Raw genomic sequence first — 26,572 nt, 5'->3', positions numbered from 1 at the left:
AGTGGGACTCTCGCCAGAGGTGATGTCACATGTCGTTGCGCCATTTTTTTGTTTGGGAGCAGTCCCGTTCAGATAAGCAGGATTAGTAAATGTAGTGCAACAAACGCTGCGTACTGGCTGTTATTTGAGTTTTCTGGCAAACGGACACTTCTTTGTCTGTCACGTTCACGTAATGTCGTCAGAAAACCTTGACTCGGACACTCAGCTGGAATACGAAGACGAGAAACAGGTTGGTTTTTGCCTCCTGTTCTAATGTTGGCTAGCCATGCTAAGCTAGCGGCGCTATTAGCACAAGTGTAGTGTTTGCAGTGTGTTCAGCGGCGCAGTAAGGCGACAAACAGCGACCACTAAAAGAGGAGGCATGGTGTTTGGAACGCTTCTGCCTTCATCTGCTTTGTCAATTTGCCTGGTGTCGTTGACTCGAGACGATAGCAGGTTTCGGTTGGGGGGGATCCTGGTGTCAAAGTACGGTGAAAACGTTAGAAATATCAGTTTAATCTCTCTTCGCTCTGACAGCACATGGCATGCGATGAATGTTCCCCCCCGACAACTGCAATGTGGTTAAAGGTTTCCGCTTTCCACGCAGTGTCCTGACAACGCCGTAGTTGACCACCTGCTTTTGAAGCTTTTTACAGTCCATTAGGGTTTAAGACCTGCTACAGTCTGATTTTCCTGCTTAAAGCCAACAAGTAGTTTGTAAAACGATGATAATAAAACTTGAAGCAGAGCAAGTCAAGATACTAAAGTGTTTAATGATGACTTGGAGGAGCTTTGTAGCTGTCAAAGTTGCAATAAATCCAGTTGAATGTATTGCCAGCTCCTAGAAATGGGAATAGGCTAATTAGCTAACTGTTAATGGGAGAGACAGAATGGTCCCCCCTAAAAAAAATTGGTCCCCCTGGACGCATGGGTTATTTCTGTGCGTTCACCGATTATCTCCTTGTTTCTGCTTAAAACTGCATTCCAGTCATCTGTCTCAGCAACAGATATCTGAAGCTTTTGTACAACAATCATTTCCACATACAGGAAATTCAGCGTTATTTAAATGGACTGTATTTATATAGCGCTTTTCCATCTTCATCAGATGCTCAAAGCGCTTTACAATAATGCCTCACATTCACCCCGATGTCAGGGTGCTGCCATACAAGGCACTCACTACACACCAGGAGCAATAGGGGATTAAGGACCTTGCCCAAGAGCCCTTAGTGATTTTCCAACCGAGGATCTTCTGGTCTCAAGCCCAACACCTTAAACACAAGACCATCACCTCCCCCCATCTTCATAATAAAAGATGGAGGAAGTGATCAGAGTGCAGCAGCCAGACGAGCTGCTGATGCTGCCTTCACTGCACCTTCATCATTTCAAAGTGTCGGTAATGACTCACAGATTACCGCCTCGTTTCTGCTTAAAACTGACTTTAGAATGATTTGAGGTTTTACCTTGTCATCTGATGGTTAATAATCACATTATTCCCTTTGATCGCTTTGGGTGTAGAGACTCAGTCTTAAGCCCCTTTCACACCGGGGCTGCTTCGAGTTGCTTCCTGTGGCGTCATGACAACGCAGGAATGTCTGTGTCAGGTGCACGCAGCAGGGGGAAGAGAGGAGGTGAGGACGCAGCCTGCAGGTTCTCTGCACAGAGGAATCAGTGCACAGTTTGGCTGCAGCCAGACTGTGCACTCTGATTTCTCTCCTAGTTTATATTTTTTCTTGTGCTGAGCTGCAGGTCTGCGCTCTAAGTTCTATTATAATTTACTTTCTTCCTTTGACCGCAAGCTGCGTGTGCGAACGGACTGGCCCTTTGTAAATCTGGAGATGTCGGGAGTTATACTTGATGTGGACATGTCCTGTGTCTGGCAATCAGTCTGTGAGCAGGACTTATGTCCTTTTTTGTGCTTTATTTAACAGAATGATGAGAGAGTTTGAGGGGAGAGTGAGGAACTAACTGCAGCAGCCAGACAAATTTTTTTTTTTCTTTTGTTGTTCACATGTGCGCGTGCGAACGAATCGTCCGTGACGCCTTGCTCTCACTGCCTCCGATGCGCTTACCGAGTCTGCAGGCTCGGTAAATGCCACAGCGGGCCACTCACATCGCCCCCGTGTCTGCTGTGCAGAGCTGCGGCCAACTCCGGCACCACCTCCCTGTCTACTGAATGGAGGTGCGGCCAACTTTGGCAACAAGTCCAAAGACTACGCTCGCTGTTTTGATGCGGAGCGCTCCGGCAGCCCGCAAGAGTAGACTTCTTGCGGAAAAATCCGCAGCACCGCACGGTCTCGATAGCCGCAGCGCTCCGAGGCCACTGAGAGAGGTTTGTGCCTTTTTAAATTACTTGGATTCTTTGCGGGTCCCGCATCTGTACCCCGCAATGGTAACACCGGAGGCAGTGTGAGCGAGGGGTGAGTGAGTTGAGATGTCCAGACTTTTTACTGGATGTGGGCATGTCCTGTCTCTGGCAATCAGTCTGTGAGCAGGACTTTTATGGACCTTATTTAAACACATTTGTGAGAGAAGAGCGAGGAGCTGCTGCAGCTGCAATCAGCATTTTTCTTTTTTTTTCTGTGCTCTTTTTGAGCATATAGTTTTACTGCATTGTGTACACGGTATAAAAACAATCCTGCGTGATTTATACTTCAGGAACAATGGAACACAGCAGGAATCATAAATTGGCGTCAGGTAACGTATTGTGAGGGTGTGGCTTCCAGCAACGTTGAGTACCATTGCGTTGCTCTGTCTTACGTTGAAACCACTTAATTTTTGCATCGAGTGCAGGATGCAAAAAAAAAAAAACATAAACATGTTTAATTTTTGGCTTCCGATTTGCTTCATCCTTTGCCTCCCTCGTGCCGTTGTGGCGTTGAGCTACATCGTCTCGGCACTGAGTTGCTTCCACATGGAATTGTCATGACGCAGCACGGCGCAGCTCAAAGTGGGCCTGGTGTGAAAGGGGCTTTAAGGTGCACTGACACGAGCATGCCTGTGACTCATGCAATAGCAGAACGATGTCGTGATGATCCCACCCGCTGTGTTCACAGCTGGACGCAGTTCTTTGTTCTAACGCCTGCCACGAGCTCTGCGCTGGATGCCGCTTATATAAAATAATTATTTCGTGGCGGATTAATCTTTTTTTCTGCAAATTGGCTGTTGAAAATGGCTCAAATTGTGCCGTTCGTGCACACCTAACTACTTGCAGAAAGCATATTGAGCCATCTAAAAAGGTAATTATTTGTCATATTTACATTGTCATGGCTTGATAAAACAGTTGCGTGGTCTTTCCTTCGTGTGCAGCTGTTAAAGTATGTTTATAACATTTAATTTATAATCGTTCAGAAGAGCTGCTCTCTGATGCAATCTGCTGGCATCACCGCTCGCTCTCTTCACTTTTTCTTTACTCCACTTGACGAGCTGCATGTAGTGTTGGAGATCAGATCGCGCCACATTGCATGACATTTGTGCGTGAAAGATTTTTTTTGAACATTTCAAAATTCTCTGTGTACAATTGCACGCACCGGCACCCCTCTTGCGTCCTGTCTGCACCTGTTAAAGATGAGTTTACTCTCCAATACAACACAGCATGACACAGCTGTGTCGTGAATCAAAGCGAGCGATTAGGAATTTCTGGAGACGATTAATTCAGACAAATAATTGCGATTGACGAATATGTCTATTTTTTCCCCTTTTTTTCCTTCTTTATATTCTACTATTGTAGTATAATTAGCTTTAATGATACACATTATGCTGTACTGTACACAAATGAGTAAGAGCAATTTAATGATGTTTTGAACATCAAGAAATAGACAAAGACAGTAGTATCTTCTCCATTCCTTAAGAGGATTTATTGTGATCTGTTTTGAAACAAGGTTCGGTCAGATCGGCACACAGAAATGATCACACAGACTGCATTTTGCTAGAACAAACAGGCGTATATTTATTCCCCACAAAAGCAGTTACATCAAATACAAGTGGTTGCAGCGCATAAAATATCTCTTTCTCTCTTACCGTGACGCCTTTAAGGTGGAGAGCCAACACCTTTCGGTAGAGTGCGCTTGTCAACCGGCTGGGCGTTCCAACGTAACCCGCAGCAGACTCTATCGGAGCATGGCTCTGCCCCCTCTTTTCTAGTGTGTGCGCGAAGGGAGGGTGAGTGGCCATCTCAAACTCTCTGGCGCACATAATTCCTTTAATCAACAGGCATCAAAAAGGTATTTCCTCTTGCAAAAACATAATAACCCCAGCTCTTCACTCCCAGTTCAGAATGACCCCAGCATGCTTCACTCCCAGTCGTTAGTGGCTACAAAAACGAAGTTGTGTAATCAGTGTAATAATAACAAGTACATCATTAGGGTTACTTTAAGACAGGGGCAAAACAACATAATCTTTTCTCCACACATGATCACTCTGCTGCAACAGGGCAAGCATTGAAGCAAACTCAAATTCGTCAAGAGCCAGTTGATGGGATGCACCAGCTGCTGGTGGGCCGGCTGGCGATTGTGCTGGTGTGGTCTTTCCAAGTTCGGCGTATTGCTGTGAGTGGTGGGTCTGTAGATGTTGTTTCAAATTTGTTGTGTTAGCGCTTTTGACCGGCACTTTTTTGCACCAATGTTTACATATCGCTTCCTCCACATTACTGGGCTCTCCCTTATCATTAAGCTTAAAACCGAAATGCATCCACAGTGGTGCCGTGGTATGTGGCTTTGGAACCAGAACCTCCCCACCCTCCATGTTATTATCCTAGCCTTGCTAACCATCCCACCAAGACGAGAGGGAAACAGAGTGAGGTTGCGACGCTGCGTGCGGCTGCTGGCACAGCACGATGATGTCAGATTCGCAGTTGTTTTATGCAACTTTGTGGATAAAATAAATAATTCACGGTAATCACGAATATGAAAAATAATCACGATTGGCAAATATTGTAATAATTGTGACTGCGCTAATGCTCGTGTCAGTGGGCCTTTAGACGAGGTGCTGCTGCTGTGGTCCCAAATGACCCAGGCGGCCCAATTTTCATGGGGGACCGTTCGGTCTGTGTCATTAGTGTTCTGTTGAGATTGCTGCCTTGTGCCTTTGCACATGTTCAGACCCATATTTCTGATATCTCTGTAGCTCTTAAATCCATGGAACTGCAGGGAGTGTCTTAAAATGTCTTATGTTGTGTGTTCTAACACACACTTTGAAATCACAGTAGCTTATCAAAACATGCTCCCCATGTTCTAACAGTACACACGGAGTGAGTGGAGGTGTAAAATAAAGTGCATGTAGACTGGGAGCATTACCTGATGGGGGGCATTAGTCTGTGAAAATGCACTCCCTTTGAACTCGTGTGTAAAAAATAGGACTGTCAAAACATGCTCCCCTTGCTCTGCCAGTACATTTTTGTGAATAAAATTCATAATACAGTTTGTGTTAAAACTATGTAGGTTATGGAGATGGTACCTATAATTACTGTTTAGCATTTTTTTATAGGGGACTCTATCAACTGGTGCTTTTCGACAAAGTAGCACAAATCCTCAAAATACTGACACCCAGACTCTGAGAGAGGCAAGCAGGCAGGCAAACAAGCTTTCTCAATGCTCTGTTCACAAACACAAGCTCACACAGCGAGTGGAAAACAGTCTTCTTCTAAGTAGCAGTATTTATTAAGTTTCCTTAATTAATCCACTAATGAAAGCAGTACCATTAAGAGGCAGAATTTATCGATACTCCGGTCTTTAATAAGTACTTGGACCAACGAAGTTGAGTGGACATTATGTTTTGCCCTCTGTTTTTGTTTGTTTGTGAACAGCCTGGAGCCCACAGTTTTTCATATATCGTTATGAAATATCTTTATCATTGAACGAATTTTAAAAAATTTCTGTCAAAAATGATCAAAATTCTTTCATATTTGACAGTGTTGTGTTGGCTGTAGGGCTGCCCCAATTAGTCGACTAGTCAGTTACGTTGAGTATCAAAATAGTCGGCGACTAATTTAGTAATAGACGTCATTGTTTATTTTTTAAGCTTTTGTTTTTCTCTCAAAACTGCTGCTGCATCTTCCGCTGCCTTTCTGTCCTTGACGTACATGCGCAGTAGTGGTAATCCGGGTCAGCCGTGATGTCACCAGAAAAGTTATGCCCTAACAATATCATAGCTTGGCAGCAACAAAGCTCAAAAGTTTGGGAACATTTTAACCAAATTAAAGAGGAAAGCAATGTTCAAATAGTTCATAGGAAATCACCGACATCTACAAGAGCAGAGGTCAGGGTGATCACAGGGATTTAAGGAAATTTTAAAGCTTTCGTGTATAAATATGAGACAGAGCAAAAATCTTCACATCTGACGCACAGTCTTATAAATGTGGTTCCACACATAATCTATATTGTAATAGCCAAGTGGCCTCTGCGTGTGTCTGTATGGCTTTGATCACGCAAAAACCAAGGAGAGCTGACACTTGCTGTTTAGCATACTTATGTATTTTGGGTCAAGGATGAATGCTCCGAAAAAGGAAAGTTGTTAGGACAAATATTTTGGAGAAATTAGCAATTGTAGCAAACCAATAAACAATGGATGCTGTGCTCCAATGCACCATGGGAATTCGGGGTTTTGAGGTTTTAAATGTTATTGTGGATTATGTTAGTTTAATAGTTTCATTGATTTGTGTTTTTGTAGCTCAATTGGTTTAGTCAGTTTAGATGTCATGTTGCTATTACCATGAGTGACTTAAGTTTCATGTTGGTACCATAAGTGAAATGTTTAGTGGTTTTAAGACAGTAAATTAACATTAAAAAATTACATAACAGGAAATAAAAGGGTTGAGTTCTTCTAAAAATTGTTGGTCTAAAGTTCTACAAACATTCTGGATTCAGGCGTCATTCCAACTCATTATATTCCATTATATTTCAGGCGTCATTCCAAGCATTACTTTGCTTAATTTATTACCACCCTTACCACAAACATTTCAGCTACCTATTTTATAATCGCTACCCATTCTAGAGCCTGTGGATCCCCACGGGCAACACACTAGTTAAGCTTCTAATTGTATAGGGGAAAGTTTCTCTTGCATTCAAAAATATAATGGTTAACATTTTTAAAAGATTCCTTTTCTGGTCTGTCCTTCTCTGTACAGGATTCCCAGGAAAAAAATGCTAACCAGATGAAGGCTGAGGAAGCAAAGTTGAAGGAAAAGTACCCCCGGCTGAGTCAGAAGCCTGGAGGATCTGATTTTCTCATGAAGAGACTACAAAAGGGGGTAGGTTGATTGCAGCAGCTAATTAGTAGTTACTTAACCCTCCTGTTATGTTCAACTGCAAGGTACAGACATGATATTCCCAGGTCTGATTGACCCTGGTGCATATGTAACCACCTGAAAGTATAATAAAACTTGCATATAACAGATTCAGGTGGACCAGCGTATTTTGTCTGTTATAATCAAAGTCAGTTATACGAGGTCTGTTAGAAAAGTATCCGGCCTTTTTTTCAAAAACCATATGGATATGAATCACGTGTGATTGCATCAGCCAAGCTTGGACCTTCGTGCGCATGCGTGAGTTTTTCCACGCCTGTCGGTTGCGTCATTCGCCTGTGAGCGGGCTTTGTGTGAGCACTGGTCCACCCCTCTCGTCGTTTTTTTTTATTGCGAATAAATGTCTGAACGATTTGGAGCTTTGCTGCATCAATTTTTTTCCAGAAACTGTGAGAGACCTCCAGGTGGACACCGTTCGGAAAATTAATATGGCTTTCAGGGACGATTTTATGGGGATTACACAGATTAAGGAGTGATCCAGACGGTTTAAAGACTGCCCACAACTGCTGAGAGCGCCGATTGACAGGCTCAAACCCCGCTGAAACAACCAGATAATTTCCAACGTGAAGGCTTTGTTGATCCGGGACGTCGTCTGACTTTCACAAAAATGTCCTGTGAGGCTTCATCACGGCGTTGCTTTGCACCATGTGGCTACACCGCGACGCGCGGAATTCCTCCGCACGTCTGTCTCAATGTGCCGAAAAAGTGCTGATGTCCACATCTTTTCACAATTCCTGTGCTAGTCAGACGACATACCGGATCAAGACAGCGTTCAGTTTAGAAATGAACGGCACATTCCACTGTTACAGGAGTTTTTGTCATGGAAAGAGGAGCGGGATTCCGCACGTCGCGGTGGAGCCGTATGGCGCAAAGCAACACCGTGATGAAGTCTCACATTACATGTTGGGGCATGTCCAGCACATGCTCAATTTCTCGGATAATCACATGACTGAAAAGCATCTGACAGCCGTCTGAAATCCACCTGAAAGCCGTCCTGTGAGACCAACACGGAGGTGGTTTTGTGCCGTGTAATGAACGGCTCGGTGGCGCGTCCCTCCACTTTTCTTTCCATGAAAAAAACTCCTGTAACAATGGAATGTGCCGAAAAAGTGCTGATATCCACGCCTTCTGCCTTTTTGTGAAAGTCAGACGACGTCCCAGATCAACAAAGCCTTCACGTTGGAAATGATCTGGTTGTTTCTTTTTCGGCACATTGAGACAGACGTGCGTCCTTAAAGCCGTCCTTAAAGCTGTAGTAACAGTCCTTATTCTCTGTGAAGCCTGTAAAATTTTCACCGAAAGCCAGATAAATTTTTCGAATGGTTTCCAGCTGCCAGTCTCTAACAGTTTCTGAAAAAAATTCCAATGGTAAAAAAGCCCAAATCATTCCGCCATTTCCTGACAATGAAAATCCGCCGAGGGGGTGGACCACTCCTCACTCAAAGCCTGCTCACAGGTGAATGACGCAACCGACAGGCGTGGAAAAACTCACGCATGCGCACGAGGGTTCAAGCTTGTCTGACGCAATCACACGTGATTCAAATCCATATGGTTTTTGAAAAAAATAAAAAGGTCGGATACTTTTCTAACAGACCTCGTATGTGTAAAACAGACAAAGACCGTTATAAGCTCAGAGTTTTACAAGCATATTTTAAAACTTTTCTTTCAAAGTCTCCACTGAATGTCTGTGAGTGACCTTGCTGTGCTTTAACTAAAAACACACCTGCAGATCTGCGATGTATGACCAACAAACACGAATGCTTTTTTTCCCCATACACTTAAAATCTGAGGATGACATAACATAAAATGCACTCATAAAACCTTAATAAGGTCATGCTTTCCACATACATACACAAATTCTTGATTGTTCCTGCTCAGAGACTGCAAATCTAGATGGAAAGAGGGTGTTGTGGGGTGGGCATGCCCTCCGCAACACCCCTTGATTAAAGGTACACTTGTGATGACATTTTTCATACTACCACTGCTTATTTATAAATAATAATAGCAATTACTATTATTATTTTAACAACTAAAATGTTTAAATCAGTATTATTCTGGGCCTAAATTTTACAGTCGGTCTGGACTAAGTTTAACTGATAAGCCATATAAAAATAAGTTTGGTTAATTTAAATTTCCTGCATAACTAAAATGTGATGTGAAGCAATAACTTTTTTTATTGTTATGTCTAGGCTTGGGAATTACTGGGTGTGTTTGGGGTTCTAGCTTTAAAACAGGTCAGTCAGGATGAGGTAAGCCAAAAAATATGAAAATGATTACAGCTCTTTGATTAGGAATCTTATCAAACAAACGGGGGTTGTGATGTCAATTTTGATTAAAGGCAAAGAAAAGGTGAAACTGTATAGAGGAAAATACAAATACAACACACATTAAGCAGTACAACTAAATTGAGGGGGATCGGGGTGAGGAAAATTTTGGAAATCCTCCAGAATGCATCCCTGGACATCAAAAGCCCAAAATTTTCACCTCATTTCAGATCCTGGCTACAGGCCTGACATTTTAATTGGTATTGAATGAAGTAAAAGCTCCAGAAAAGTTGTACCCTTATAATGTGTTTGTCAGGAAGTATTTAAATGTGTAGGTTAAAGTCTTTCTATAATATGATTGCTGCATTAGAAAAGCGCAGCAATGGTTAATGAGTGAAATGTAATCGTGTTCAGCAGAACAATTTGCCATTTTCTTCGCTGTCTCCACCTTGTTTTATACCTCTGTTGGTCCTTGAGGATTTAGCCAGCATATGTCAACGATGTTAAAACACTGGAGTACGTCTAATAAGTTATGGATATGTTTTGTATACGTTAAGAGCGTGTTGAAGCGTGCTGATAATCGTAATACAGCGAGTACATCGAAAAATTTTGGGCAAGCACATATTCTTGACATATGCTAGCATATGACACGGATCATAAGTTGTTGGTAAGTTATGTGATTTTTGACATGTTTATTGTAAGTTACTCATAAGTCAAAATGCGTCCATTGATACTGTGCATTGATTGGCTTGCTGCGCTCGGTCCGTAGAAAAAGAACCTCAGTCTGTTATTCCCATACAGACCGAGCAAGTGTGGCTAATAATTTGCTTATTATATGGCTGTTCAAAGCTGTGTTTTCATCTTGTTGGTCTTCATTTTGCATGTCCACTTTGAGTTCGTTTACTGTTAATTCCTCCAATTCAAACTTATCAGTGTAATAAAATGTTCTTGGAGAATGGTCGTCTTCATTGCTCATAATATATTTGTTCGCCTTTTGGTTTGTTTTATTTTGCTCCGTGAAAATTGTAAACAAGGGCGCTCATCTGATATGCTAGCTGGACCGACTGTCATGGTAACGGTCCGATATAGGAAAATATCAGCCAGTCAGAGCTTGCGTACTATTGTAGCCATATAATTAAGTCTTACCTGTGTTTTTGGTGCAAACTTTGCTACGCCTGGTCTGTACTGTCAACACCTCGATCTGATATTTTACTGTACAGACCTCACGCTCGGTTAATAATCCTTTTAGGATTTCACTTGTTTGTTTCAGTTGAATTCATCATCACAGCCTGACAAAAACATATCCACATAAAGCATCCCGATTTTGGAAAACGATGTCTGAAAATACTTTAGTTCCTTGTTGTGGCTGAAGAAAGAGTGTTTAAAACAAAGTCCCTCTGTTTTGTGCATTTCTCAGCCTGAACCAGAGGACGCTGGTGCTTTGTGCCACAAGATAATTTATTTATTAACGTAATAAATTAATAATTAACTTATTTTAAAAGTTGAGTCACCACGCCTCATTCATTTATGTCAGCATTTACCACAGGCATCAGTCAGTTTTCAGCATTCTGCACATGAAGAAAATAAATCCCATGATCCACCAAGACAAAAATAAATTAAATTAAAAAAAAATGTTTGGCCTCTGTGTGGAGAAGAGAGGTCACACAACAGCATAAACATGCTTGATGACCTGCTCGTCAGTATTTACATCTTCCGCCTGCCAAACAAAAGGGTTCTGCTGTCAGTGGCAATGCAAACCAAGCCAGACTTAAATGTTCCAAACCGTACCATACCAACCTGGACTGCTCGGTGGAAACAGGGCTGTAGGCATATGCTGGCTAAATTGTCATGTTGTGACAGCTGTAGGGCTGTGCAATTAACCGAATTTCGATCGTGATATCAATATTTGTATCAAACGATCTCCAAACTGGTATAATCGAGTGAAACGATTTAAGGGCCTTTCATCAGGCCAATCCGTCAACATGTCCCAAGACGCATGACGTCAGACGCGTTGCTTCGGAAGTGGCAAAGGTGCGGAGATTGCTACGTCACACTCTGGCTGTTTCCACAACCTGAAAAAAGTTGAGCGATCGCCTTCTTGAATTTGCGTCGCCTGAACCACAAAAACAGCTTTAAAAAACAGCAGTAGAACGATTCTCCCATCACCCTGCTGGGAGAAGCTTTTTTTTTTTTCCAGCTACTTTTCGGAGTGACGCCGACCGAGGGAGGACTGATGATTTGGTGGGACATCGATCGAACCGCGACAGCGGGCTGACCCGCACGGAGAAGCCGGCCTTCAGGCATCATTCCTGGGCAGAGCGAGGCAGGCAGCCGGGGTGACGGAGCAAACCCACTCAGTCCGAAATCTCCCACTTTTTGGATATATGCGAAGTCCCAGTTTGCCCAACGGAGTTTAGTTCTGCAGCTTTATCAAGGTGAGAATAATGTAAAAATAAAACGTGACGTTTACTGAACTGTGAAGGTTTATTGATCGGCTAACATTAGCTTAGCCGTTTAGCACAGTTGATCTGAGTGAACGCTTTAATTTGTAAATGGTTCAGTCTTTTTTATTTTTACCAATAAAGCTACAGCTTTTTTCAGACACCACAAAAGCTTAATTTTAAATAACTTTTTGGGCGTTTTTTTTTCCATCGTTTTTCCCCGGTTTTTTTCCCTTATATATAAACTGTTTAGTGTTTCTTTATATTTAAAGAAATATTTTTATTTGTCCTAATCAGGAACACTTGCTGTCCAGACAACCAAACTTCCATTGATGAGCTGAACACCACGAAGTCGAGTCGAAAGAAGACATCTCTGCTCTTCAAAATAGGACAAAAGTGTCTTTCAGCAAAACCACCAGAGTTCAAAGCTGCAGAAGAGACCTTCATCTGGTCCCAAGAATTCAGCATAACATCACCTGCTTCTAAATAAAAGGCTCTTTCAACAGCAACTATTTTATTATTTTTAAAAAAGCTGTTTCATTTTATATTTTAACAATAAATGAACGGATCATTAAAAATGTCCACGAATCAAAGTCCAAAGACATTTGCACAGGTAGAAGCTCTCCACTTATTGTGCTCAAATTCATATTTTAGAAATGACTCTGTCCTGATAACAACATTAAAGGCAATTACATATTTTGGTGAAATTACAAGTTGAAATGACCATTTAAAAAATTCATCATGATTCATGAGGTTTATGTCACAGAAATCCTACTTTACAATCACATTGCAGTCATTGTTAAATTATTTCCTGTTGCATTTATAATAAACATTTGTATTTATGTACAGTGTCTGTTTTTCTGATTGAAATGAGATATAATCTACCAGACTTAAAAAAAAAAGTACAAATTTCCATGTTATTTTGCCTAAAAATAAATGTCCAAGGTTCCTTATGTTAAACAAGAAATGATCTAATCTGAAATAACAGGTGGTTTTAATTTACAGATGAAAGGTTTCTAAAGACCCACTTATTGATTTATTTAGCTATTTTAATTACAAGTGTTCTAAACTTTTTTTAAACAGTAATCAGAAATTCTGAGGTAAACAAACAGCAAAAAACATTTCCAAGGATTTTTCTTCAGAAAACTGCTCTATAAATGAGCAGTCCTGTGACACGTCTAACATTTTTTTTTTTTTTTTTTTGAGTGAGAGAAATGCTGAATAAATGCATTGTGTAACTAAAAAGAAATAATGGTTTTAAAAATCGTGATTTCAGTATTTACCTAAATAATCGTGATACTGATTTTATTTTCCCATAATCGAGCAGCCCTAGACAGCTGCATATTAGTATGGGCCATTCTAGCAGCTTTCATTCTCTGAAACCAATTGAGAGTTCACTTGGCTGTGTGTTTGGGAGCACTGTCTTGCTCATATCATCTTCATCATCCTGGTAGATAGCAGCAGATTTTTATCCATTCATCCTTCCTTCAGTTATGTGCAGGGATGAGATTTTTCCGCGGATTTGACAGTCCTGGGGGTCGATTTTGTGAAACGTCCAAATCCGTTGAGAAAATTTTAGGGGGGGGGGGGGGGGGGGTAAGAATGCAAAAAGAAATTAATGCCAGGAGTACCTTTAGGGGCTTTCACAGTGGCGTATTCGTAAAGCTGGTCATTGCAATGTTGTTTCATTTAAATATGGCCGAAATACGCACGTACTCAGCCTTTAACAGTGTTCGTTCATACTTGCATCTGCGTGTGTTCGCGTTTTAATGTGTGCACACCATCGCGTGTGCCATGCTGCACCAGTTTCAGTGCTTTCAGTGCTATTTTCTGCCTCTGTGGAAGTGCGCTCTGTTCTCTACTGCATGGTGTGGTGCGGCTCAAAAAGTGTCATTTACCATTATTATTTATTTATTTATTTTTATGTAGCGTGCGCGTTTATTTTAGTCACAGCTCTTTTCAGCTTTGATCAGACTGATCGATCAGGGCGTTTGATGAGCTCACCGACATGCAGTGAGTGCGTGTTTATTTTAAAGAGTCGCAGCTCTGGAGAGAGAGAGAGAATTTTATGAAACGGTGCAACACAGTGAAACAGTCCTCATATATAATTAGTCCAGTATGATAAAGTGAAGCAATGATCTTGTGATAGTGTTATAGGTGGAGATCACATCGACTAAATATAAACCTTATATGGTCTGACAGTTCAATGGACATAGAACATTGGATTGTACATGTATTTGAGGATGTACATGTATGTTTGTTGACAAGTGTGCCATGCTGAAAGTGGAGAATGCTGAAAATCAAGTAAGTCTAGTTATGAAAAAATATTTTGGTCACAAAAATACACATGTACAGTAGATGGTCTTAGTAAGGGTTTACAGTTTGAATTACAGATATGAACATTTATAGTAGTTTTTAATATTTTAGTGCAATTTACATGTTTTAAAACAGCAAAAATGCTTTGGCTCCACCCTGGACCCGCCGGGGCTTTCGGCTCCTGGACCCTGGCTTATTTTCCTCTGAAAATCGAATTTGCCAATCTCATCCCTGTATGTGAAGTTTGCCAGACCTGTTTGATGAAAAACAGACCCAAACAATGATGTTCCCACCTCCAAACTTCACTTTTGGTACAGTGTTTTTGGGCTCATGTGCAGTGCCATTTGACCTCCAAACATGGTGTGTACTATGGCATCCAAAGAGTACAGTTTTTGTCTCATCTGACCAGTCTGTATTCTCCCAGTATTTCACAGGCTAGCAGGAGGTGGTAAAATCACAAGTCATAATTTCAATACATCCACTTGGGAAATGATTCACAATATTAATACCAGCATTTTTGGCATCAAAATTAATCCTATATCTTGAAAATAACCCCCCACCCCTTGAATGTAACAAAGTATGGTCTATTTTCAATTATCTTGCTATTCTGCTATGTGTAAAGTTTGTCCATGCTCTTCAAAAACTTTATAAACACAATTCTTTCACAAAGGTTTTATTTCAGTAACACTGTGTGAATAACAGAACTTAGGAGGAGGCCATGCTCTTCAAAAACTTTAAAAACATAAACCATTGTCAAAGGTTTTATCAAATTCTTTAGCCTGAGATCTTGTTTTTGGCTTGGCCATGACACTTGATTTACTACAACTTGCCATGCTGTGACTTGAAATTACATGTGTAATTGCATGATCACTGTAATAACATCAGTACTTATGTAGCTTTTGTGACTTCTCTAAAACAAGTACTACCAAGTCAGGAGCATTATATATCATAAACTTGAATGTTGTGTTCAATGTAGGGTTCATCAAAACTAATCATGAAGTCAAAACAATTACATTCTAATATTTCGAAAGATGTTAAAATTACAGTATATATTGCAGTTTTCTTTTTTGCATGGGGTGGGGTGGGGGGTTGTCATGGTAGACACCCACTTCCTATATGAAATATCTCCCGAATTACACAATGCACCATCTCCGAAGTGGATGTAAGCATATTTGAAGAAAAAAAAAATTTTTCTACCATTACCACCTCCTGCTACACAGGCTTGTCTAAATGTTATGCAGCAAACTTTAAATAAGCTTCAGCATGCTTTTTCTTCAGCGATGGAGTCTTGCATGGTGAGCATGCATGCATGCCATGATTGAGAGCATTGTTTTCTTTGAAACAATTGTCTGCTAATTCCAGGTCTTTCTGAAGCCCTCTACAAGTAGTCCTTGGCTCTTGGAAAACTCTAATTCTTTTCACTCCTCTGTCAGAAATCTTGTGAGGAGCACGTGGTCATGGCCAGTTAGTTAATGGTGAAATGAGGTTCTTTGCACTTCTGGGTTATGGTCTCAACAGCGCTCACTGGAAGATTCAGAAATTTAGAAATCTTTCTGTGACCAATGCCACCACTATATTTTGCAACAATAAGGTTGCAAAGATCTTTGCTTTTAACCATCATAAGATGTTTCTTTTATGACATCTTGGTAATGAGACATCTTTTTATAGGTCATCAATTAGGACTGAACCAGCTGGTATTAATTTGTATAGACAAAAGGCTGGATTGCTTTCTAATTACTGATATGGGGAGGTGATGGTCTAGTGGTTAAGCGTTGGGCTTCAGACCAGAGGATCCTCTGTTGAAAACCCAGCCAGAAGGGAAAATCACTCAAGGCCCTTGAGCAAGGTCCTTAACCCCCTAGTTGCTCCCAGTGTGTAGTGAGCGCCTTGCATGGCAGCACCCTGACATTGGTGTATGAGTGTGTCTGTGTGAATGGATGAATGTGAGGCATAATTGTTAAGCACTTTGAGCTTCTGATGCAGATGGAAAGCGCTATATAAATGCAGTCCATTTACTGATAGATTTCTGTTTATGTCTTGGGTTTCCATGTCTTTTTGCATCTCTCTTTCTTAAGATGGTCTGTACTTTTACCCTGCCTTTTCACATTATTACACCTAACTTAATTTATGGGCATCTACGAGGTCTGTTAGAAAAGTATCCGACCTTTTTATTTTTTTTCAAAAACCTGATAGATTTGAATCACGTGTGCTTGCATGAGCCAACCTTGAACTTTCGTGCGCATGCGTGAATTTTTTCACGCCTGTCGATTGCGTCATTTGCTTGTAAGCAGCCTTTGTGTGAGGATGGGTGGAGTCTCTCATCGTTTTTTCTTTGCAAGGAAATGGCGGAACGACTGGAGCAGCGCGACTGCATCAGATTTTTCCAGAAACTGGGTGACAGCCAGGTGGAAACCATTCGGATTATTCAGATGGCTTTCGGTGACAATCCTATGGGCATCACGCAGATTAAGGAGTGGTACAACCGGTTTAAAGACGGCCGCACAATGGTGGAGAGCGCGCCGCGCTCCGGTTGGCCATCAACACGCTGAAATGACCAGATCATTTCCAAAGTGAACGCTGTGGTGATGTGGGACCGTCGTGTGACTATCCGAGAAATTGTGGAAGAGGTGCACATCAGCACTTTCTCTGCACATTCCACTGTGACAGAAAACTTTGCCATGAAAAGAGTTGCAGCGAAATTCATCGGCACGAAGCTGATGGCGCAGCAAAAGCACCTTCGTGTTGAAGTCTCACAGGACATGTTGTGACGTGTCCACCTCGTCCACAATTTCTCGGATAGTCACACAACTGAAAAGCCACCGAAAGCCGTCTGAATCTTCCAAATGGTGGAAGAGCTGGGCATGTTACAGCATGTCCTGTGAGACTTCAACACGGAGGCGCTTTTGCTGCGCCATCAGCTTTGTGCCAGTGAATTTCGCTGCAACTCTTTTCATGGCCAAATCTTCTGTCACAATGAAATGTGCCGAGAAAGTGCTGATGTCCACCTCTTCCGCAATTTCTCGGATAGTTACACGACGGTCCCACATCACCATAGCGTTCACTTTGGAAATGATCCGGTCGGCCATCAACATGCTGAAATGACCGGATCATTTCCAGTGGAGAGCGCTCCACTGTGCGGCCGTCTTTAAACCGGTGGTACTGCTCCTTAATCTGTGTGATGCCCATAGGATCGTCACCGAAAGCCGTCTGAATAATTCGAATGGTTTCCACCTGGCTGGCGCCCAGTTTCTGGAAAAAGTTGATGCAGTCACGCTGCTCCAGTCGTTCCGCCATTTCCTTGCAAAGAAAAACGATGAGAGACTCCACCCATCCTCACACAAAGGCTGCTTACAAGCAAGTGATGCAATCGACAGGCGTGAAAAAATTCACGCATGCGCACGAAGGTTCAAGGTTGGCTCATGCAAGCACACGTGATTCAAATCCATCACGGATACTTTTCTAACAGACCTCATATGGCTTTGTTTCTTTGTATGTATTTGGATTGTTACTGACATCTACTGAAAATGTCATGGCAATAGCATCTTTAGAAATATATTTACTGGGAAAAATGGTGTTGTGTTCAGTACTTAATTTACCTTGTGTCTGTGTGTCTGTCTCCCCTTATGGTGAGCTTGTCCTTATGGCTGCCATACATAATGTTGTTGGCTACTCCAAAGGTTTTTCTTTTGTACTTCTCTGAACAGCCTCTTGGTTGTAGCCATATCATGATTGAGGATTCATGCCACAGCCCCAATTAATCCATGAATTTTTGGCTGGGGGGGACCAGAATGCTTCAGAAAAGAGAAAAAAGTCATGCAGGCTGTTACACTGTTACAGGCAACCCAAACAGTCTGACTTGCCCCCCCCCCCCTTTTTTTTTTTTTAACAGCGATGTTACATCCTGTCTACCCGCAAATACAAAAGGCAAAAAGTTTTTACTTTGTGTATAATTTAATTTGGATTATTGCTCTGGCCCCTTGAAGAGCTTTTGTCTTTATGATGATGTGAATAGAAAATGTTGGATCTGTAGAGCTTTGAGTTTATTTTCTTTTTTCCCCTCACACAGCAAAAATACTTCGACTCGGGTGACTACAACATGGCCAAAGCCAAGATGAAGAACAAGCAGCTTCCTGTGACAGGGCCTGACAAGAACCTGGTTACTGGTGACCACATTCCCACGCCACAGGACCTACCCCAGAGGAAGTCCTCCTTGGTGACCAGCAAGCTAGCTGGCTAACCTTCATCACGGAAAAGTGCCCCCACCCTCATGGGCTCTTGGAAAAATTCCCTCCTCCATCTCCCCTCGTCACTCTTTCCCTTGCATCCACAAGCACCACTGGCTTTAACATATCGGGCACGGTTGCATAAGTTAAAACTCCTTTGGCTTGTATGTGGGTGGGGCCCGGTGGGAGGGATGGAGTCTGGGTGGTCCCTGAGGCTGCAGCTTCTCTGCCTTCTCACCACACACAACTCTGCACACTGCGCTGTACCGCCTCTCTTATGTCTTGGTTTTCTGTGTTCCAAGATGCTTTACAGTAGGTGCAAGTGTCATCGGGTCTGATGGGGCGAGTTAATGCACTTTGTATTCTGTATAGTCCCTTTTTGTTTTGTAAATCCTCAATCACACCAAATTGATGTTGGGTGCAGAAGAGTTGGGAACTACAGTTGCACCGCCTTTGACATTTGTGTTTTTCTATGCTTGTGGCTAACTTTGGTGGTAGGAGATAGAAAATGTATGTGAAGAATTACTCCGCTTACACACCAAATCTCTGTGGGGCAGCTGCCTTGCTAGTTCTTTACCACCGTTCAGTGATACCATGTTTGTGGGGGTGGGGATGTAGGGTGACTTCCTTTTCTATAACAAAAGCTAGTCTTCTGCGGCAGCTCAGCCAAATGGGAATGTAAAATTCTACTCCCCTTCTCATTTTTTCTTGAATTCTTAACAGCCTTTCCTCCTGATTCTGCTCTTTCAAAAATGCTGCATGATTGTAACAAAAGTTAGTTTTTTTTGTTGTTGTTTTGTTTTATGGGTGTGGGGATTTTGTTTGGTGATGAGTATTGAAACTGAAACACTTCAAGCTTGGGAGTGTCACACTTCCATGCTTTCCCTTTCGCTGTCCTGACAATCCATGTGTATATTTAATTTGTAGCTCAGGGCAAAGCCCAGCTCAACATGTCTCTTTTTTTTTTTTAAGTTGGGAGCTCCGCCAGTTATGTTCAGTCCTGGTTGCTTTGACAGATGCATTTACTATGAGCCGAAAAGATTTGTGATGAGTTTAAAGCACCCTGCATAGTGTGTGCTACTGTAAATGCCACTCGAATGAGCACGCAATTAATAATACGCTTGGCACTTTGAGGAGCAGAGGAGCTAGCATGGTTGTGCTAAATTGACATAGTTGGAATTAAAACCTGCAATCTCTGGCCATAGACATTCTTTGCATTATCAACTGAGCAAAATTCAAATTGCAACTATTGGGTCATAAAGCACATTCTTACTTGACTTTTCAATATTACTGTTGGTGTAAAATGATGCGAGCATATGGGATTTGACTTGCACTCACCTGTTTTCTTTGAATGTGAGACAAATGAACAGCGGTGGAACCACAATCCTGACATCTTACAATCATATAGCTTTTAAAGTTCTGCTATATTTGAAATCAGTATCTTGTGGTTATAGATGCTTGAGTGATCACCGAAGTCACATTGATAAAGACAGTTTCTATATGTGCTAGTATTTTGAGACATTTTTGCATTTTATATTTGGGGGGGGAGCTAGACTTTTTTTTAATTTTTTTTACATTTTAACCCACCCTGCGGTCTGATCAGTTCACTCAACACTTTACCTCCTTGCAAATCATGTTATCAAACACTAACTCAAGTAATAAAATACTATCTTCCTTCCCTAAAACTTTATCTGATTCACAGACAAATGGGTTTTTGGCTCAGACAGACATACTACACATCTGATCTCAGGGGTGTCTGTTTAAACAGAGGGCAGGCAATCTGATAATCACAGCTGTCAAGCTCCTTAAACAGTCAACATCAGCCTCAAGCGGGACACGGCCTGTCTGCAGGATCTGTCCGCATGGGCTCTTGGCAAAAGAGATGCAGATTTTATAACACAGTCAGGGGCAAAGTTTAAACATGTCCTGCCTGTTAAAAATTCAACCTCTGAATGAAATTGGTGGTGTGATCACCAATTCTGTGTCTGCTGAATGCACAAAGTCCACACACATTCAGGGGCTGAACTGCAGTGTGGAGCTCAGAGATACAGCCTCACTGTAGAGTACTGCTTCAGGGAACCTTCACAAATGCACACCACACATAGGATAGGGGACAGGGTGCACGAACAGTTACTTCCTCAGCCTTACCTTTTTGTTTTTTTTATTATCCATTGAAACTTTAAAATGTGTCAAATTTACAGTGGGTTAAAGAGAAGTGGTCTGTCAGTATGTGCTCTGTGGGATTGTGTGAGTGCACTTCTTTGCTCATTTCCAGCCATTGTAAATAGTCTTCAACAGGAAGGGATTTTTAGTGTTTCCCACCTGCTTTCCCTTGAAAGCCTGCGATGTCTCTGAAATGGTTCCTCTCTGTTTAACACTACTCCTGCTCCAGCTGTAATTATTGCAGAAGCTCTGTGAATCTGTATCGTATGAAAATGTGTAAATGCTGCTGACTTAAAGGCGAATCTTTATAATTAAGCCCCTGCACTCTGGTTACAAGAGTCAAATGTCCTCTCCTTTATTTTCCATTTTGGGGTCCCTGTAGCTCCTGTGGCAAAGTTCAGTCAGTGATAAACACAAATTCGGCTGCTTAATTTTTAAGATGCTCTTTTCAGGTTGATCCAACTGTCAATCCGCCCAGATGTTCAAATAAACTATAACGCTTCAGGTGGACTGGCATTGGCAGACATTACAGCATCTTATTGTGTCAAAATAAAGTTAAAGTACAGATTGTGAATAAGGAATGTGTTGTACAAAACGAGTCTGATAGTGTCATGTCTGTCTTTTCATCGGAGCAGGGGTGTGCCTCACATCCAAGACGCTGGGTGTCCCTTGTTCAGCTGTGGAGGGGAAATGTGCCAGAATGTATAAAGAAACAGGCTGTGTGGTCTGAAGTACATTTATGCTGCATTTACTTTAACTAGGTTCTTGTTTTATGAACAACTTGTTGGGATTTTCTTTTGTCCACCTCTGTGTTCTCTTAATAGGTAATTACTATAGTCTAACCTGGCCCAATGTAACTGCAGGGAAATCAGAGGCACCCTTGCTTTGAAGATTAAAAAAAAGGTTTACAAGCTGAAAAGGGTGACTGGAGAACACAGGAATCATTTTAAGACTTCAGAAAGTATGAATACTTGGAATATTTCAGTTGTTTGGGAGCAGGTGAGAGGATTTTTGTCAGTATTTGAAATAAACTTTTACATTAAGATTTAATTGTGGGTGTTTTTCTTTTTCTTACTTACTGCAATTGTATATGGGGGGGCGAGGGATGTTTGAGTGGGCATGTAATATCTCATAGTGGCCACAAGGTGGAGGCAAAATGCTATACGCAGAAGTACCACGTGACCCAGTATTGACGTCAAAGGGGGAAAAACTGGAAATGTGGAGAACATAAACAGATGAAATGTCTCATCTGGTTGTATAAAATACTGCTTAAATTAGTGAGCCAAATGATCTGCTCTCATGAGGAGTTCAGACTGTTTTGTCTGAGACCGTTTTCAGTGCTCGACATCCGCATTCCAAAGGTTTCTATGATGTTGTACAGCAGCATTCTATCAGATGACTGACAACATAGAAATTAAAACAGGTAACACTTGGTCAATCCGCAAATGTGTTGAGGCCAGACAGGTGGGGGGGGAAATACACCAACATTCATTCCAGCCAGTGGCTGTGTTGGGGTGATTAGTAACTAGTGAAAGTTTTAACGCGTTGCCTTTTAGATTAGCTCTACATTTATGATTTGTTGCACTTTTAACAAGTCATTTCACACTATAAGTTGGCATAATGTGAAGGGAGAGTATTGGGACTGGGCTTTAAATGTGCTCACAGTGGAATGCAACAAGACTAAACATTGTAAATTGAACTGTTAGTTACTTTTTGGGGGGGGGGGGGCACATCATTAAAATACTTCATGAAATCCTAGTGATTATATTAGAATAGAATTTAGGGGTCAATAGATTTTTTAATTTCCAAATAATACATTTATTTGCTGTGTCTTTCATAAATTATGATATAAAATACTCACTGTAAGTTGACTTGTAAAGTACACATTCTTTCATATTACTCAAATGTGTATTTGTAAATGACAGTATAAACTAACATTGTAGAGTTAAATTTTTACGAAAGCTACGTTTGCTTTACCAGTCATTTCACTATTATGGTAAATTATGTATTTCTAAAATGATCTTTTTGCACTATTTTTTAAAAATTGGAACTCTTGACATGTTTCGTGTCTGATATGCTTGTAGGGTCGTTGAGTAACCGTTCTCTTTAAACAGAAAACCACAGATAAATTGCATTTTTTGAATTGTGTGTAAAATGTATAGGACAGCTGAAGTTGACGGACTTTACTCCCGTTTGGCCCCGCCTGCGTGACGTCAATAAAAGAATAAAAGGAGTTGTCTCGTACGCCGCGTCCGTTTCCTGAAGACCTCGAACGCAGAATGAGCCTCCATATTGTTTGGTTTAGCTGCTAAGGCAAATTTATATCTTATTATTCATTATCATTCCAGCGTAACCTTCCGCTCAACAACCAAGATGAATATAATCACCCGATCTAAGCGACTAAGAATGTCTGAACCTGATTGGAAGTTGATTCTTCCCGCTAATGGACCGGTGGAGACCGCCCGGGACTACAGTCCGGATTCCAGCCCGCAGATTTCCGCGGCCTCAGACATGGACTCTCTCAACGGGAACGTTACTCCGAACGGCGCTCAGAAACGACCGAAAAGGCTGGGAATGAACACAGAAAACGGCTACCCAGCAAAAAACAGTCAGGACGACGGCGGTTCTCTACCGTGTACGCCGGAGCTGCAGTCGGACAGTGAAATAGACGCGACAAGTCCGGCAGGGGGCGCAGTTCTTGAAAGCGACACCAGGCAGCTGATTGACTCTTTTCTTCACGAATTTACTGGACTTTCTCAGCCGCGATGGAAGCAAACCAGCGAACTAGAAACTATGAAACGAGTCGCGGAGAACCTTTTGGAGAAGCACACATACGTATACCGTGGTAGGTACCTGGACGTGCTCAGAATGCTAGCTACGAGCTAACTAGCTGCTGCCTCCATGTTTGTAAGGAGAAGCCATTTTAGCCTCGTGGCTAACAGCACTAAAGTTTAAAGGGGTCATGGTGGAGGTGGGAGTGCATCATTGAGCTTGTTGGCTTTTCTTTCTTTCAGGTATGATCAGCAAATTGTCTCTGGATGATAGGGGGGATGATATGAGTTTCATCACGGCAGTCGCTACAAGCATCTTTGCAGACGGTAAAACCAACTGGGGTCGGATCGCCAGCCTGGTGACCTTCGGGGGGGTGGTGTCTCAATACCTGAAGGACAAGGGCCGGGGTCACTGTGTGGACCTCGTGGGTCAGGAAATCTCCACATATCTGCTATCAGCACAAAGAAACTGGCTGATCCAGAACAACGCTTGGGTGAGTTGTGACTGACAGGAACAGTGTTTCTCTTGCCCAACTTGTCATTGTGCAACTCAAGCCTCTGCCCTGTTTTTATTGTTTTAATAATCTCCCTCTGTGTGTGTGTTTGTGTTTCCAGGAGGGCTTTGTGGAGTTTTTTCGTGTATCAGACCCAGAGTCCACAGTGAGGAATGTGCTTATGACTTGCGTTGGCGTTGCTGGCATTGGTGCAACACTGGCGTTGTTAATCAGGTGACTTTCTTTTGGTTCAACTCCGAGACTGAATTCAACACGGTGGATGGACATGTTCATAAAGTGTCTGAGCAACTTGGATTTTTTTTTTTTTGGACTTTAACATGAAGATGGACAGCATACTTTGACAAAATGCTCAGAACCATAGATCCTTTCCAATTTTCCCCGGGCACGCCTTCACCCCTGAACTCCCATAAATAAGAATTCACTTAAGAGGACGTGTCAGCGGACTTTGCTTTCACCATTCAACATCACATCATAAGTGCACACATTAGGGATTATTTAATTTACAAAGAAATATATTTTTCTAATGTAATATTGTTTCTATGCAAATTTGAAATGGGTTTGGGGCATCAGTTGACCTGATTCTTGCTTGATTGTTTACCTAGTGTTGATATTAAAATTTATTGGCTGCAATGGTGTCCTTTGTTTTTATTTTTATGAGAGTCCCAAGCCAAAGCAGGAAGAAAGGCTTTTGCATTCAGTGCTTATGATGCCCATTTCCATATGGACCATTCATTAACCCTGAACCTTTGTATGGGTGCTGCAAACTCGAAGAAGGCGTGGTGGATTTGCATGAATGTAGCTCGACTTCCTGGTTAGGAAAACACAGATGTCTGGATCTGTGGTCAAAGTGTACGCCTGCGGAACTGTTGATAGTGCTGTAAACTTCAGTGTTTTTATTGAAATAAATGTCAAGGACTGTTTTAAAGTAGCATGTATTTGCTGCAGACTAGTGGACAAATGGCAATGAAGCTGATAAGAATTATACACCACAGTGGTGCTCAGAAAATGTCATGTCACAGCTGTGCTAATTCAAAGCGAAGTTAATACTAGAACAGATCCAGATCTAAGCTAATTAATCTGTAGCCTGAAGTTTTTCCACATTGTTTGCCTTTACTAAATAAAAACACACATGGTTTGACCTCATGATGTCTCTTGTTGTATTAAGAAGTTACATGTGATGTACAACCAACCCCCCCCCACCCCATTGACTTTTTTCCTCTAACTCAAAACACTAAATTGGATCTCTGCACATATAGGCTGGCTTTTGATTGACCACAGTCGGTGCTTTTCCTAGAAGTTCAATTCGGAGGCGCTTCTGTTGCATTAGGTGTGCGTTGTTCTGTGCTCCAGCCACAGTTTCCTGATTTGCAGTTCAGCATAACGTCTGCAAAGAGTTGGTGCACAAAAGCCAGCGAGCTTGTGAAACGGGTGCAAAAACCAGTTCACAACATCCTCCCAAGTTGCATAACACTGGGTTCAAATGTATTGCTGCTTAGAGATCTTAAAGGTGATTTCAGATGACTGGCCCCATAAATGTTTAGAATGTGCCTCAGTTTTGGTATCTTGACTGTAAAGAACAATTGTGAAATGGTGTACTCTAATAACTAGCTCTCAGCCCCTGAACAGGAAGCCAGACTAAGTCCAATCTGTTGGGGGTACTCTGGTTTGACCTTGAACAATGTTGTTACACACAAATTTAAACTATTTCTAAAATTTTGAATCACTTACTGGTGTCTCTATCATTGTCTCTAAAGGTTTAGCCTCCTTTCTAGCCATCTTTTCTTGTTTTGTTGAAAGATGCATGGAAAGTCCACATAATGTGGGTATTTTTTTTTTAAAACCTGGCATTCTGCCCCTGTTCCCCCCCCCCCCCCCCCCCCCCCCATGTCATGGGTCATCTGTGGTGTGTGTGTGTGTAAACATCTTGTCCGGCACTGCTGGACCAGTGAAGCTGAAACTTGGTATGCACGTTCCTTCCCATGAGGACACCAAAGTTTGAGACCTTATTACACACAGCAGCCAGATACTGAGCTGAAAATTTGTACAAGGGTCGCCTTTAAGATTTTATTTATTTATTTAAACCTTGATACAATTTTTACAGTCTGGCCATGCCCACTTTTCTGGCTGAAACTGTGATGTCTTGTATCATCCAGGTTAGCTACAGTGTCTGTGGCACAACTTCTTAAATTCATCAACAGTCAAAACATCTTTAGCATGAAAACACAAAAATGTAATGGTTTTTAATTGTCCACCAACCAAGGTTCCCTTGGCTTTGTTCAAACCTGGTGACAACTTTGGTGTGTTCTAGCTCATAGGAGTGTTGATGTAGTAGTGTAGTCTCATGCACTCTGCTGGCTCTTGTTTCACTGCATAGAGCAGTAGTGACTATGTGAAAGCATGTAAACAGTTTGGATAGCAATGTTAAAACCAATAGTATTTTAGTTAATCTCTGCAATTACAGAAAAAATTGCCTCATGTCGGCCGTAACGCAGTCTTGACGTCAAAGGAGGTAAAGGTACGCATTGATGTCGGAAGACAAACACTGTCTTGTCAACGCATAAACACTGAAAAGAAGTTTCTGGAAACTTTCACCCTCAACTCAA

At 41.8% G+C, this 26,572-nt stretch overlaps 2 protein-coding genes across 2 annotated transcripts; both read left to right on the top strand.

The window, feature by feature from the left end:
• Positions 1-31: 31 nt before the first annotated feature.
• Positions 32-21,730, top strand: ensab (endosulfine alpha b). The gene is made up of 3 exons (XM_034174373.1): positions 32-229; positions 7,100-7,222; positions 18,364-21,730. Exons 1-3 carry the CDS (start codon positions 173-175, stop codon positions 18,532-18,534), a joined length of 351 nt encoding a protein of 116 aa, XP_034030264.1. The 5' UTR covers positions 32-172; the 3' UTR covers positions 18,535-21,730.
• Positions 21,731-22,921: 1,191 nt separating this feature from the next.
• mcl1b (MCL1 apoptosis regulator, BCL2 family member b) lies at positions 22,922-25,112 on the top strand. Its single transcript, XM_034174371.1, has 3 exons — positions 22,922-23,528; positions 23,698-23,948; positions 24,070-25,112. The coding sequence occupies exons 1-3, from the start codon at positions 23,057-23,059 to the stop codon at positions 24,184-24,186; spliced, it is 840 nt and encodes a 279-aa protein (XP_034030262.1). The 5' UTR covers positions 22,922-23,056; the 3' UTR covers positions 24,187-25,112.
• The last annotated feature ends 1,460 nt before the right edge of the window (positions 25,113-26,572 follow it).

The sequence above is a fragment of the Thalassophryne amazonica genome, chromosome 7, assembly GCF_902500255.1.
Source record: "Thalassophryne amazonica chromosome 7, fThaAma1.1, whole genome shotgun sequence".
In the NCBI taxonomy this organism is placed as follows: domain Eukaryota; kingdom Metazoa; phylum Chordata; class Actinopteri; order Batrachoidiformes; family Batrachoididae; genus Thalassophryne; species Thalassophryne amazonica.
The sequence above is the reverse complement of the archived record's forward strand: the minus strand, read 5'-3'. Positions and strand labels throughout refer to the sequence as shown.